The sequence below is a fragment of the Rhyacophila brunnea genome, unplaced genomic scaffold (genome assembly GCF_057557595.1).
Source record: "Rhyacophila brunnea isolate RB1 unplaced genomic scaffold, BYU_Rbru_1.0 scaffold_19, whole genome shotgun sequence".
NCBI lineage: Eukaryota > Metazoa > Arthropoda > Insecta > Trichoptera > Rhyacophilidae > Rhyacophila > Rhyacophila brunnea.
This window is the reverse complement of record NW_028232848.1, coordinates 32,469,949-32,486,283: the sequence shown is the minus strand read 5'-3', so window position 1 is coordinate 32,486,283 and position 16,335 is coordinate 32,469,949. Positions and strand designations below refer to the sequence as shown.

Genomic DNA, 16,335 nt, shown 5'->3' with positions numbered 1-16,335 from the left:
CCTCTGGAGGACACAGCGAAAAGGTTGAACCTACGAGTAAATGTGGGAAAGACCAAGTATTTGAAAATGACAAGAGGCATTGAACCCTCTGGAAACATTGGAATAAGAAACTCCTCGTTCGAGAGAACCTCTCTCTTCAAGTACTTGGGCTCCAACATTACCTCTAAAAATGAAATGTCCCTAGAGCTCTCTGACCGACTGAGAAGTGGAAATGCAGCGTACTTCGCGCTGAGTCGTCTGTTCAGGTCCAAAATGCTGTCCATCAAAACGAAATTCCGGGTGTATAACGTGGTCATCAAGCCAATCGTCATGTATGGATGTGAAACGTGGGGTTTAACAGAAAAACAAGAAAAGGCGCTCCAAGTGTTTGAAAACCGAATCCTCCGGAGAATACTTGGACCCGTCAATGAGAACCACCGGTGGCGCATCCGCACAAACGCTGAGCTCTTCGACCGATACCAACCTAGAATCACTAATATTCTGAGGTCAAGAAGGCTCAGATGGGCGGGCCACGTTGTACGATCTGAAAGATCTAGAACTCTCTATAGGATTTACAAAGGCACACCAGTTGGCACTCGACCTCTTGGCCGCCCTCGACGGAGATGGGCGGACAACATTCAAAGGGATGCGGAAAGGCTGGGGATAGTCAACTGGGAAGAGAGAGCGCTGGACAGAGATTCCTGGAGAAACGTTGTGCAGTCGGCCATGGACCTGAACGGCCCCTAGCGCCAGTTTAATAATAATAACTATTCTATTTGAGTTGTTTTTTGCGACGCGAGTTTTGCCTTTCGGCATCTTCATTCACTGTGTACACTCACCAAAAGGCAAATACACACTGACAACGAATATGTACTATTAACTTATAAGAACAAATCAATATAATAAAGTAAGTAAAAACTTTATACCTACATATTAAGTCAAGGATCATAATAAAAAATATAACAAACACATTATTAATAGTTGAAGTGTTTGTAAAAACCCCCTACCTTATCAATAATAATACACTCGATAAGCGGAAAATAAATCTTCAAAACCTAATAATAGATCATTAGTAATTATAAAAAATAAAAATACTACACTCAAGAGTTGTAAAATCGTCCATTCTGGGAACAATGATAACGTATTGCTATCAGTCTTCAGATATCAGTCTTTAAAAGTTATTAGTTGGTAAGTGTACACAGTGCATGAAGATGCATAAAAGCGTAACCCTGGTCGCAAAAAACCACTCAAATAGAATAGTACAAAACTTAAATCCATTATAATTTAAATTCAAATTCCATCAAGTACCTTCGGTCGATAGTATTAATATTATGTTTGATTTTGATTTTGGTGTAATTATAAATATAAAAATTATATTATCTATATATATTATATAATTATAAAAATATCTCTTTTTTTAAAGGGATCCGGTATTTAATTTGTAGTAATATACAAAACGTGTTTATCGGTTAGCATTTACCACTATATAAAAATGTTTCATGACACGTAGATCGCTCACTTAACTATAACGCCCACGATGGCCGGACGGTTTACCGGTGGGCTTATAATATTGTGGATATCAGGTTCGAATACTGGGTCTGAAAAACACACATAATATTATCTTTAAATTTGTGGTTGGAGCAAGTGGCTAACATAAATAAATTATTTCTCGTAAAAACAAAAAAAATGTCAATACAAAGCTATAATTTGTGAAGGTCATAATATTATCCTACTAAGATCGGACATGGTCAAAAGAAGTTTGCTCACTTCGTGGTGAGCTTTATTGAGCATAATACAGGTATTGAAATATCTATATTTTAATGTAATTTATTGTCATAAATGTTATATATACTGCGTGGTCAATTAGGGTTTAATTTTTCTTAATTAAGGGGTAGTATTTTTTAATAATGTATTCGCTTGATTTATCTAGCGAAAAAATATGAAAGATATAATTTAATGCATAATATTTCTAAAAAAATATATATTAAGAATTTTAATTACATATTACGTAGGTATATTATGTAGAAATAATTTTTAACGAAATATAATTATACAATTTAATAATATATTATAAAAAAAGGATTCATTCAAAATTCAATGTTATTTAATTTTTATCATTAAAACATGAGTTCTTTTGATGTTCACATAATGATTTTTGAATAATTCAGAATTTGAATCTCTTCTACAATATAATATTACTTACATTATTGTGTAAGTAACTTAAAAAACATTGATTTTTCTAATCAATGTTTATAACTTCGAAACTACAAAATGAAAATTATATCTTAATGACAAAAATAAAAGCACGTTCAATTAAATTGTAATAAAAAACTGTTAATTTTTGTTATTAAATAAATTATCAGAAATATTAATTATTAAGAGCATACTTCAGTGAAACAGTAAAAAAAATTCAACTAAGGTGCGACGAAATTTCGAATTCGCTGCCAATCGGAGAGTGAAAGTCGAGCTGTGAACACGTCAATTTGTTTTGTGATGGCGTCGGGGGAATGAATTGTTAAATCGTGAAAAGATGACTAAAAAACGTTACCCATTTAGTTGAAAAAGAAAACATGTCAATGAATATATAATCATTATTACTAATAGAACAATAAACATAACATTAAATGGACGCATGTTGAATTTTTATGACAAATTATGTTTTGTTCTGCACGCGTCGGTCGCACAATCTTCGCGTCGCGTAGTCACGATCGTTTTAGACCGTGCCCCAGCTGAAGTATAGCCTTGAGCTGCATGCTTGGTTGCTGTTATTATTAGCTGTATTTGGTTGCTAAGCATCGATAGCGGTATTTTAAATTATTTCTCGAAATTCTGTATATTTTTTTGAGCGTCTAATAACCACCAAAAAAATGCTGAATGAATGAGAAATCAAGGTAATTTAATATAGAAGATGTCAATGTTATGAACCGAACATAAAAAATATCGAGATCATCCAATTGGTATCTGAATCGGTGTGTGTAATAATTGTTATGTTTGAGTGACGATAACTCACGATCGCTAACGTGAGTGTGAGTGTCGTTGAGACGGTTCGTGTAATTTAGTCGTAATACTGAAATAGTGCTGTCAATATTATTACCCGGTAAAACTTATCATTGCTTACTTTATCTTTTTTTTTTAATATACTTTCAGTGAACGAAGCAATAGGTATATACCGGATTTATTTGTTTTCCTATATTAAATTTCATCAGGATAATAAACAGGAAATAATAAGAGTTCTATTGTTTTTTTTCGTATTAGTCGTCAAGAGTAGTGAAAAAGTTGTTTATAGTCGCTATCTAAGAAAACATCCAAACAAATATACGAAAAACCTTTTCATTGGTTAATGGACTCTCTATAGTTTTAATGTCTTTTGTCGCAGGAAAGTTTAGGGAAAGCCACTCGCTAACGATCGAAAAATTGTCGGGAAAATAAAGAGGAAATTTTGTGTCTATAAAGGAGACGAATCTCATGTAAGGAAACACATAGTAAAAATCACCTCATACATAATATATGTATTTTAATTTTTTTTATCATGTATTAATTATCGATCCTAAGAAAATCACACAAGCTTTGACAGACTGGAGATTGTACTGACAGAATTAAATGGGTCTATACTATGGTTCCAAACACTGAAGAACAACATTTTGATTTGATATACCCGGGATTTGATCCACGATATTATAAGTTATAAGCCTGATGCATAATCGTTTGACCATCATGGACGTAGGCATCGGCCATCAAAATTCTGAATAGTACTCGTATATTATTAATTAAAATATTTTAAATAATAATTATGTTCTCTAAAGTGAGGCAATAAATATTTACATATACATATTGGCTACGATTAAAGACCAATAATTTCATATTATTAAAAGATGTTGCCAGTTTTTTAGGTTTAAGTAGGTCAATTATTAAATATTTGCTGATAATCATATTGATTTTGAACTTAACATGCAAGCTTTCTTACTCGACACGATAAATCAACCCAACCGTTATAAGTAGGTACATTAACAATCGTTATATGGTTTTCGGAAAACTAAATAGTAAAATATTACTATACTCTGTTTCCAAACACTGATTAAAAAACAACATTTAAATTTGACACACCCGGGATTTGAAACCAGAATCCACGATATTATAAGCCGGATGCGTGATTTGACTATCGTAGACGTGGGCATCGGCCATCAAAATTCTGAATAGTATATTATTAATTAATATATTTTTAATAATTATTATGTTCTCCAAAGTGCGGCGCTTGCCTCCCACCCGAGAGTTCTGGGTTCGATTCCCGGTCTCGACACAATATTATTATTGGTTTTTCTCAAAGCTTGGGTGTTTGCAATTGTTCAAAATTACTAACAACCACCTTGTACGAAAAAGCAAGGACATGGTTATTAATAATTCTAAAAAAAAGTGTGGCGTTAATTCTTTACATATAAATATTGACAACGATTAAAGACCAATAATTTCATATTATTAAAAGATGTTGCCAGTTTTTTTAGGTTCAAGTAGGTCAATAATTAAAGATTTGCTGATAATCATATTGATTTTGAAGCCAACATGCAAGTTTTCTTGCTCGACACGATAAAGTAACACAACCGTCATAGGTTAAAAATCTTTTTATGATTTTCGGAAAAAAACTTAATAAAACGGAATAATAAAATAATGACGTACTTTGTAAAATATTATAAATTTATCTTTAAATACAAATAAATATTTATTTTTGTTGTCAATATTTTAAGATACATTATATAGATTAATTAATATACTTTAAAATATTAATTATATACCTACTTTATAAAAATCAGTAATCCGTAGTATTGTGTTCCCCTTTATTAATCATGGTGATAATATTTTACTTACCGTTCTGTTTCCCATATGTTTGACTCTGCAGTGTAGAACAGCTGATTGTCCCACGATGGCAGTGACATTACGTGGTGATACATCATCAAAGTATGGTCTTTCCGGGAGAACCTGGAACCGTTGTCTTGATTGAAGCTCTGCTGATAAACCGGTTAAGCTCGCTGTATCTGAAAGCAATAAAAAAATGATTGTTAATAATATGTATTTAATTAACATTTCGAAAAATGACAATTATATTTAAAAGAAACAGTTTGTAATAAACCAAATTATAATAATAATGCATAGAAATGATTTCTATGCGTGACAGTGATATTAAATTATATTATCTAACTGTTCATCACACGCTAAAATTCGATTTAACGATTTTAGTTAGCCGGACACATGCAGCGAACCAATAATAATTATGTGCTGTAAAAGAGTACAAGAGATTGGCTTTGGCTGATTTATCAGCAAGGACATATAAGGGTCTCGGAACTCAGTATCGATTATATAATACAATATGTCTGCAACTGAAATAAAGCTTAATTATACTCAGTTATATGATTTTAATATAATTACTTTAATAATGTTTACTATTAATTATTATTGGTATAAAGGCAGTGTATTAAAAACAAAAAATATGATTGTTCCATACAATTGAATAGATATTAAGACCTCCTGTTTATAGGATCAACAGGATATTTTATCATTCATCCGTTGAGACTGCCATGCTAAGTAAACGGAATAGCTCCTGCCTTTATTACATTACACGAAATGAAAAACATATTTTTTTACGAAATAAATATTATAGGATAGTAGGGCTACCTACTCATCAATGAATCTTTTAATAATCAATATATGCTTATAAGAACTGCCGTTCGTAATACAATTTTTTTTATGATAAGAAGATTTTAATAAAACATGTTTAAATCTTGTGAAAGAAGGAATGAAATTTCCAAATCTCGTGAACCAAAAATATAACTTACTTCTCTAACTTTCGTACTTACTTCAAACATCAAAGTTAGTCGAGAATTAATAACTTCCATCTAATAATAATATAAAATAATATTATATAACGTATTTGTCTTCTATACGTATTAATAGATGTCTTTAATATAATATTAGTAAATTTAATTATTATAATAACGACGAGTACTTATATTGCATTATTAATATAGATACAAACTTAGAAAATAAATATTTCAATCCAAATTTATGATTAGTATTCCATGAAACACTTTGTAAACTAAATATTATTACAACTATTTAAACTATTATAATATTTTACTTCAAGTATTTTAGTTTTCTTGGAAATCACAAGACATTTTGATTATCTAACTAAGTCATGCTTTTATTAATAAATTACGGAAAAATACGCTAATTTTCATTCCATAGATATTGTATCGAAGTTTTTTTATAACATACATTTGTTAAGGGGGGACATGCTCAGCGTAGGTCAAAATTGAGCTTTTTTAAAAGGAGTAAAATGATGTTAACGCGCGTGTTTGAACATGTAACGTTTTAAAAAAAAAAGATTTTTTTTTCGGTTAGGTACATGTTCAAATACGCGCATTAACATGATCTTACTCCCAATTCGATTTTAGTTTGTAAACTTATGACTACGGCCGTATGTTGTAGCTTAACCACTGGGGGATGACAAAAGATATGGCATATTAAAAAAAACACTACCTTATACTTAGTTCAATAATTTATTATTATAAAGCAATCATTATTCGTAGAATGTTTATTACACTTCAATGGTCAAAAACATAGCTTATAATTAGTATTTTTAGAATTATCTTCAAATGTGTTAATCTTGCCTATTTTTTGAATAATAAAATGCCTAATTCTTGTCAAATTTGGGATCACAGACATTACCATTATAATTTTTAATCGTAAATATTTTACTAAAATTATCTCGTCATAAATAATTATACTAATGGTTTTATAAATGCGTTTAAAAATTAATAAACGTAAAAAATCTTAACACCACTGCACATGCATGTACTGAAATATGACTATATTCCAAAACATTAGAGCGAGAGGTTTAAAAGAATACTATTTTATGTAATAAAAATACTTTATGCAGTCATCAAATGTTTAAAATAAATATAAAGGATAATAAGGCTTAAAAATTATATAAATAGATTATCTACAACGTTTAAGTTATGTCCAGAATCATGCTTTGAAAATAGAAAAAAAGCTCCATTTTGACCCACGCTGAGCACGTCCGCCCTTAAGTTTTATTAGAATTTCAAACAAAATGTACTTCACACAGTACTTGTAGATATTTATAGTAAGAAATGCTGCGAACCGAAAATAATCTTGCACACAAAACGTGCAGTTCAAACTAGACCAAAAGACGCTGGCTACATTGAAGCTTTTACAAAAGAGTCGATGAAAAAGCTTCGATGCACATAAGTCGGATGTTAAATGCCTGTGGTCGTTTCTAAGAAATAACTGAGACTTCAAATACCAGACATGCAAACTATCTATGACTAAAGATTTTATACGGATTTTTAAATATTTTCCAGGGCTTATGAAAAATTGAATATCGTATTGAATCAATAATAATATGAAATTTATATTATCATAGTTTATGGCACTACAACCAGAGGTGAGAAAAATGGTTGATTTTGGAGACTAAGTATACTTACTACCAGTACAAAAAAATACTTAAATTAAATACGAAACTTGTTCCAAAATACTTAATAGTAATACATACTCAACTGGAACTAAAACTAACTCTATATTATTACAGTATAGTCACCATTTCTGTCCTTCACTATACCAACTTTACAATTGGGGAGAAAGAGGGTGACAATTTGAAATATCGGCCTTAATAGAATCGCTTAAGCTATTTTTATGTTAAGTTATAATATTCTTGAATAAAAATTATGTACAATGATTTTTTTCAAACACGTTTTGAGCTGTTATAATAAGCCTGTGGGTATGTGGTCCAATAATTACACAAAGTTTATCACCTATTGTTTATACATAAGCGAGTCGCGGCATCTGCGGCGATGATGTCATAGGTAGCAACAGTACCAACTAGCTAGCGGACTCGCTAGTATCGAGGACGGCGAGATCTCACACTCGTAGCATGCGTTTGAACTTCTAAGTATTTTGTAACAAGTATATTGGGCCATACGTACTGAGTATGGGTAGTACATACCGATACTTGAGTACGCAAACTGGTGACAGTATTTTTCTAACTCACCTCTAACTACATCCCTTTATCAACACATTCTTACCCACAACTTAGACCTGATGCTTTTTAGTTTCATTATTATATTTCCTACAGTTTCATTATTATATTTTCAACACTATCCAGCGATTCTGGATTCGGCCGCCTAAGTATTCTATTTACCTCGGTCGTTGTTAGCGTTATTTCGACAAAGTAAAAATCAGCAAGTCATTTCACTATCGCATAATCGTCGCACCTACAATCAGGAAAGTCTACAGCTGTAAACTTCTTCGATGGGGTTTGACTTCTTTGGGCTTGGTCATCGAAACGCCTTAAAATTGCAACAATGCAGAGGATTGCGAATTGCGTTATAATGTTGGCTGTCGGTTTTAGTATATTAAATTAACGTAGGTATCAATTAATTCCTTAATTACTAACCGACGTCGCCGATCACTCCATTATTTAGATTTAATAACGTATTATATGCATGAGATGTTTTCAAATTATGAATGTTCAATAGTATTAAAACATTTTTATGTATTTGTTATTTTGTCATTTATAATAACATGTATATTGAAAAATGTTTTATTTTCGATTTCCTTAGTAAATTGTTTGCTTCTTTATGGTATCGCACATGTAGTTTCAGGCGGCGAGTTACATAACAATTTTATCGCCCCGAAGTAGCCAATGCGCAATAGGTTTTCACGAAGAAGATTGAAGTCACGTTGTGAATGCGCCTTTACACTCGGAAAATTGATTGAAAATCTAACAAACGTGTGGACGTCACTGGTTTGTCACACCTCATTTTGCGCTACATCTATCTTATTGGCTTTTCCCGAAGCTTTTACTATGTAGGTCGTATTTTATATCATTTTTGTTTAATAAAGTTTATTTTTTCATAATAATTTTATATTTGAAAGATTACCTGTTATTTAATAAACTCAATATTCTATTCAAACAACCAAAGCTCATTCGACGTATAAATGAAAATAATAATATGTAATTTCAATAATGTCATGGTTGTGTTTTATCCATTTTTTTCTTTTTATTTCTTTTTACCATATCCAATCCTAAGCAGATCATAATTGCTATATATTGTTTCAGGCTTTCACGGTTGATTTTTTATCGTGGTGGAATTATAATCGGATTTTTTTTGACTTTCTTAGAGCAACGTTTACATTCATATACATACAGTACATTTCATCATAGAACATAATATCATTTCTTGATAATGGCCTCTACAATGAGTCCGAAACGTCGAGGAAAGAAGAATACACGGTGGAAACCGAAAAATCCACTACGATTGATCATAATGGGCTTCTATATCCGAGTAGGTAAGCAGCTAATAAAACAACACTTCCGCATTATTATTTAATTTAAAAATCCTCCTAAAATTGGTTTAAAACCATTTATAATGCACTCGAATAAATTATCACTAGGGATTGCAATACCAGTATTGGTATTTTCATTCGGTATTGCAATCCCTGGTTATCACAATGAAAATATAAAATCGCAGCTATTATGTGTGTTAAAAACAGAAATAACGTATAAGGCAATTAATTCTTTGTTATTAACCGATTTATATGAATAACACAAAATAATAGTAATAGATTACATATTCAGGATGGTTATATTGGAAAATACAAATTATAAATAGACACCATTTACAATAGCACGGTCGAGTAAACAAATTCATTCAGTGCAGTCAATCGATAAGATGCTCCACCACAGTATTATATTATATATAATACAATGCAAGTCTCGGGACAAAACTCTGAGAAGAAAGAGGGACACCCTTAAAGTGGAGAGGTTTGGACGTAATAAGCACAAATCTGCGGTCTGCCCGGACCGGATTTGATCCCGGAGAATTCCATCCGTAAGAATGTCGGCCACAGCCTTAGCTGGCGCATATCAAACTATAGACAATTTAATATTAAATATTTCGATATTAATACTATATGTATACGTGTATACGTATATATTACTGAGTTTATATATATATTTTAAATAATTTAAAAAATAATATTATTTAAAAAATATAAAAGTAGGTACCATGTGAGAGTATTATTGAGTATTGGTTGTTTAACGAATGACTTTTAAAGACTAATATCCCATACTTAACGCCATTAATATCCAATACTTTACCATTGTTCCTAGAACTGACGATTTACACCTTTTGAGTGTAGTATTTTTTATTATTTATAAGTACTAATGATCTATTAATTAACCTATGAAAATTTATTATAATATGCGCATCGAGTGTATTATTAATAAGATAGGGGTTTTTACCAATTAGGTTTTTTACTTACACTTTAACTATTCATAATTTGTTTGTTGTGATAGGTTTTTTTTATTGTTGACCCTTGACTTGATAGGTAAGTAATGAAATTTTTACTTACTTTATTGTATTGATTTGTTATATAAGCTAGAGTTAAGAGTGTTCGTTGTCAGTGTATGTTTGCCTTTGGTGAGTGCACACAGCGCATGAAGATGCCAAAAGGCAAAACCCGGGTCGCAGAAAACGACTCAAATGGAATAGTATAAAACTTAAATCTATTAGAAATATTTCGATTACATTTAGTCGTAGAACTATATATACGGCAAGACTGATCGAGAACCATCATGGCCATTTTTTTTAAATTGATATCAATAGTTATGTACGCGACTGACTAGACTAAAGTTCAGTAGATGGTACTTATCCAATGAACTATAAATTGGGTGGTTCACAATAATTATGGATCAAGTCCAATTTTCATACAAATCGATTTTTTTTGTTTCAATGGCTAGATAAAACAGATTTCAATATTGTGTGTTAATATAACAATCGTAGCTCTACAATTTTTTGCATAAATAGTGTACGAACTTAACCACTAGTTCAGTATTAGTAGTTGATATCTAAGCTTAAAGAAGCATACATATTTATTGTGATCTCACCGAGAATCAAATCGTGAATCTCCTTATGAAAATTCAGTGCTTTATGGCTTAAAATAATATGGTTTGGTTTGGACAGGGATTAATTGAATTTTAAAAACTAACCAGCACTATCTGCAAAGTGTATTTTCAGTTAAATGAAAACAAATAAGTATGACTGAAAAAGTTTAGTGTGTACTATTTATGCCGAATCTTAAGAGCCTTCTGATGGAAAGTATCCATGCATTTATATCATCCATACACTCCTAGATTGTCAAATCTTTGGCAAGGGGCCGCACACTCTGAACGTTTTATTATTGATTGCAAATGCGGACATTCGAGACCTTCCGGGGACCATAGCAAACGAGGTTGAAAGAGATACACTTTTTAATTTCTGTTTTGATGTAATAAAAAGAAAAAAAATAATAAATGGTGACATGTAATGATGATTCATGCCTTTCAGATCCAGTGACTGGATTCACATGATAGGATAAGTATATGCTCAGAATATCAGTCTTATGCGACATTTCTTTTACCACGGGAAAAAACTCGACTACAAATCGCAGTCCTCAGTTCCCAATGCATACGACAAAATATTCATCAGATTCACCACCGCCTTGCGCTACAAAAAATTTCCAAGGTTTTTGCAAGGCTGTTTCATAGGCCCTGGCCAAATTCAAATTAGCAATACCGATGCTAGTAGAAGAATAGTTTTCAATAAGGCATATTCTCTCAGCCGGCACAATTTTTATTTGACTAGCATCAAGTAGAGTAGTTTGCGTACCAAAGTTCATAAGAAACCTCGATAGTAAATGCGAGGTATCCATAAAGGCATCTAGAAAAAAAAAACAGCCTACCTCCTCCCTTCGCCACTGATCTGTATTGATTAACGTTTTTTGTTAAATTTTATAGTTGTCAATATTTTGACGTCATAACATAATTGATACTGTTGACATTAACAATGGAGTAATTTTTAAAGACTCACGACCAGGGAACTCAGAAATAATGGGAACTGAAATACCCAACGGGTATAGCAGGTAACCGTCTCGAGTAAGGAAGAATCCGTGTTAAACTTACACACGTGTCAAGAATACGTTGTACGTCTTATACTGAAAACTGCTCTCGGTTTATGCATTTACGCTCATTTAATGTTGGTGTATTACACACACTATTGCACGTGCGTAATGCGTGCTTCATTTTCGTAGGACACTCACACATTCAAAAACCCTGCTTCAACGTGCGGCGTATTGAATATAGCCGATTGGTATTATATTTATTATCTGTTCTGTGCTCACGACTCAGTGATTCAGAATCAGTGGGTTCTCTAAAGAAGACTGTTCGGTATGTCAACGTATTTGTTAGTGCCAAGTACTCGCAATCCTTTCTCTTCTTATCTTAGTAGCGTCGGGTCGGATTCAACAAGGAGAGTGTGCCGGCCAGACTCAGACCGTTCTTCCTTGCAAACACTGACTGAGATTTTGTCAGCTTGCTATGTAAGTAGCTACCCGCTATCTACGTAAGTAAGACAAAAATTTCTGGGAATTTCAACCTAAAAAACGTTGAATAGAATTTTATTTTTCAGGCTATTTTTTGGGTCAGATTTGATCAATTCAGAATCATCACTGTTCAAACACAATAATATATTGGATATTAAAATTTGTGTAATGATGTAAGAAGCAAAAGGGCTTTTGGCCATTATTTGAAATACATAACAGCCACTCTTTAAAATATTAAAATTAGACGAAATTACTTTATAATTTATAGTCTAAATATCTCAGTACATTATTTTTATATAATATTCTATTAAAATGTATAATGCACCTACCTAAAAACCTATGGCATAATCTTTGTGTGCATGTCTCAGTAGTGTGCACGGTGATGGAGAAAAAATCCTTTTTAGTTTTGACCTACTCAATTTAATTGTGAAATATATTATTTTCCCAGAGTTAATTATTTATTACATCAATACCAACGTATTATACTACCAGTTCTCACGTTGGATGTGATATACACAAATATATATCACTATGTATAATCTTAAGAGGATCATATGGACGATATTAACCAGTTTTTAACAGATTTTTTTACGAGAAATGAATGTTAGTCACTTGTCTTATTTAACCTGATAAATTCAATCTCTGCGTCTAACTATATATTGAAAAAACAACATGTGAATTTGCCAGAGTTGGGATTTTAACCCGGGACTCATGATATTACTGAAAATGCAGTCATACGATGGTACCCAACTGGAACTAAATCCACCTCGTACGAACCCTAGAACCCTAAACTGGTTGGATCGACAGACTCACTAAGCTTGATGGATGTGCTATGCAAATCTTGACCACTAACACTGGAAAGGTTAGAGTTGAACCTTTTATCTGGCAATGGCGGTAGATCAACTTGATGAAACCATTGATATATTAACTCGGATAACTAATAAATATACAATAATTATTGTCAATTTGAAACTGTACCAACAACAAAAAAGCACAGCAAGATATAGCTACCTTTTTAACGAATATTATCTTATAATATTGCCTTTTAGGTATTACACGTGAACACCATTATCATGAGTTCCCGAATATCACCTGCATTGCAAAGGCTGTAAAATTTAATTTACATGCATGGTATAGTGACTTTTAAAGGTAACTGAAAAACACTGTTTATCGCATTCAAAAAGAATCAGTTACGTACTTTTCGTTTTCAAAACACTTTTCAGGCTATTATTTTGGGCAATTTTACAATTATTAGTAAGTGTATCTACCTGATAAAAAAGTACTAACAATTTTTATTAACACGGTCATCAGATAAATTCTAATAGGTTGATTGGAAGAATATTTTTTAAACTTCCCTGCCTTGCAGTAATTTTGTGGAAAGACCGACCGCAGTACGTTCATAAAAGCTTTTTTATTTAGAGATTTTTTTTGGCCATTTGCTGTCGCGTAAAGCTAGATGAGACGTGAAAAGTTCGAGTTTGTTCGAAAAATTTATTTAACAAAATCATAAAAAGTTAACAAAAATCGCAAGCATCCACGAACTTATTATACAAAGAATGTGACATGGCTTACGGCGTTTTGAAACTTGCCACAAAAATGGTTTGCCCAAAGATATCCTGAACGATATTTTTATTTATACGTATCGATGAATATTTCTTTTTTATTTGGCATTTTAACTTTATAATTTCACAAGAATTATATGTATAACAATCTTTAAAATATATTATGTAGGTATTGTTAACACTAGGTCGTGGAAAAATTCAATAGTTATCAACCTTGGGTAGAGAACCGTTTATATTTTACATACCATGCCAGACGAGCATAGCTTACAATGTTTTTCTTAGAAGTGGGTTTGGGTCGAAATCCCGAAGGCCGGAATCCCGAAGGCCGAAATCCTGAATGCTGAAATCCCGAAAGCCTAAATCACGAAAGCCGAAATCCCGAATACCGAAATCCCTAACGCTGAAATCCCGAATGACCGAAATCCCGAATGGCCGGAATCCCGAAGGCCGGAATCCCGAAGGCCGAAATCCTGAATGCTGAAATCCCGAATGGACAAAATTCCGAAAGCCTAAATCCCGAAAGCCGAAATCCCGAAGGCTGAAATCCCGAATAGCGAAATTCCTAACGCTAAAATTCCGAATGGCCGGAATCCCGAAGGCTGAAATCCCGAAAAATAAAACAAATACTCAATAATATAATTCAAGATAAGTGTTAAAATTGCGCAAATTTTTACAGGAGAGACAAAAACCCATCTGTTCTACTGAAACTCTCTTGAACAATTTGCGCAATTCAAGATAAGAGTTAAGATTGCGCAATTGTTACTGTTTTATTTTTTTATTTTTCGGAATTTCGGCCATCGGGATTTCGTCCATTCGGGATTTCAGCATTCGGGATTTCGGTTTTCGAGATTTCGTCCGGCACCCCTTAGAAGTATCAATGATGATTTTTGAGAAATAAAATGAAGCGACTCACTCAGTAAGGGACAAGGTCAGGCTAGGCACATAATGTTTTTCCTGCACGTGGTTTTGATTTTTAGGAATATGGGACCAATGATTTGGGTTACCCCATATCCACCCTTCATAATAAAAGCACAGCCACGAAAAATATGCAACCAGGTAAAATGTTTATTACACGCCTACGCCCGATTGTACAGGTGAGACCGTGCCGGGTAGTGGCGTTACGCAACTAGCCAAAATAAATGAAAAACAGCATCAGCACATGCTACCTGTGGCCCATATCGAGTAAAATTGGTTATATGCGACAAGCAGACATTTTTTCCAACCAGAAATTTTGCATCGATGCTGTATGCGGCGGTATGTTTTGTGAATGGAAACAAGATCACATCGGTACATTCGACGTGTTGCAGTTGACGTTAGTTTCTATGGCTATTTTTGGGCAATTATAAAATTATTCAAATAAAACATTACATTAAGACGATACATCAGTGAAACGGCAAATAATTTTCAACTATAGGCGCGACGAAATATTGGACTCGCTGGCATTCGGGGAGTGAACGTCGAGGTGTGAATACGTCAATTTGTTTCGTGATGGTGACGGGGGAATTAATTCTTAAATTGTGTAAAGATGTCTAAAAACGTTACCCATTTACTTGAAAAAGAAAACATGTCAATGAATACATTATTATTGTTACTAATAGAACACTATCCACTATCCCACCATCACCCGTCATATATGCACAGCCGTGGATATGCATGGCCGCTTTCTATTATGCTTTAAACGTGTCAGAATGAAGAGATTTTAAGTGCTTATTCGTCCCGAGACGGAGACGCACGGGACTGATGCTGCAACCATGCACCGTAGTGCTTAAAGAATAAAAATAAGAAAGATTTTTTTTGTTTTTTGGACTGGTTCTGCTGTCCGCTGACATTAAGCGCTTTTTGGTCCATAAACAGAACATTAAATGGACGCATGCTGGATTTATATGACAAAATATATTTCGTTCGGCATGCGTCATTTGCACCCGCGACCCGCAATCCGCGCATCACCTAACCACGATCTTTTTAGACCATGTCTCAACTGAGATATAGCCTTAATATTTGTCTGCGTTGTAGATAACACCTTGTTATAAAACTGTCAGAAGCCAGTTTCATTTAGCAATTTAGTGGATGTTAGTATGTTCTATCAATAGATTATTTTGCTAGAATAATTTGAATGAGCTGGTACCAAATGTGTAAAAGATAGATAGTCCATATGGTAAGCGAAAAAAGCTTTGACGAATCTAGAAAAATGGGTAAGACCAGATCCTATACTGAACTAGTCACAAATACCGAATATGGAATGTCATAAATAGATTTAAAAAAAAAAACCTAATACGGCGCACAGATAAAATGGTGATATGGTGGTTCTTAGATAATCAAGCTTGTAAGTACAGCAAAATGCAGAACATGGAAGATAATAATA

General features: G+C 32.8%; 1 protein-coding gene across 2 annotated transcripts in view; it reads right to left on the bottom strand.

Annotated features, from left to right (window-relative positions):
* Window positions 1–16,335, bottom strand: part of LOC147072910 (protein amalgam-like) — a 1,013,334-nt gene that overhangs the window by 397,913 nt on the left and 599,086 nt on the right. For both annotated transcript variants that reach the window (XM_085945913.1, XM_085945914.1), the window contains one exon: window positions 4,840–5,006. In XM_085945913.1, coding sequence (XP_085802039.1) covers window positions 4,840–5,006 — 167 coding nt within the window. The remainder of the gene's footprint in view (window positions 1–4,839; window positions 5,007–16,335) is intronic.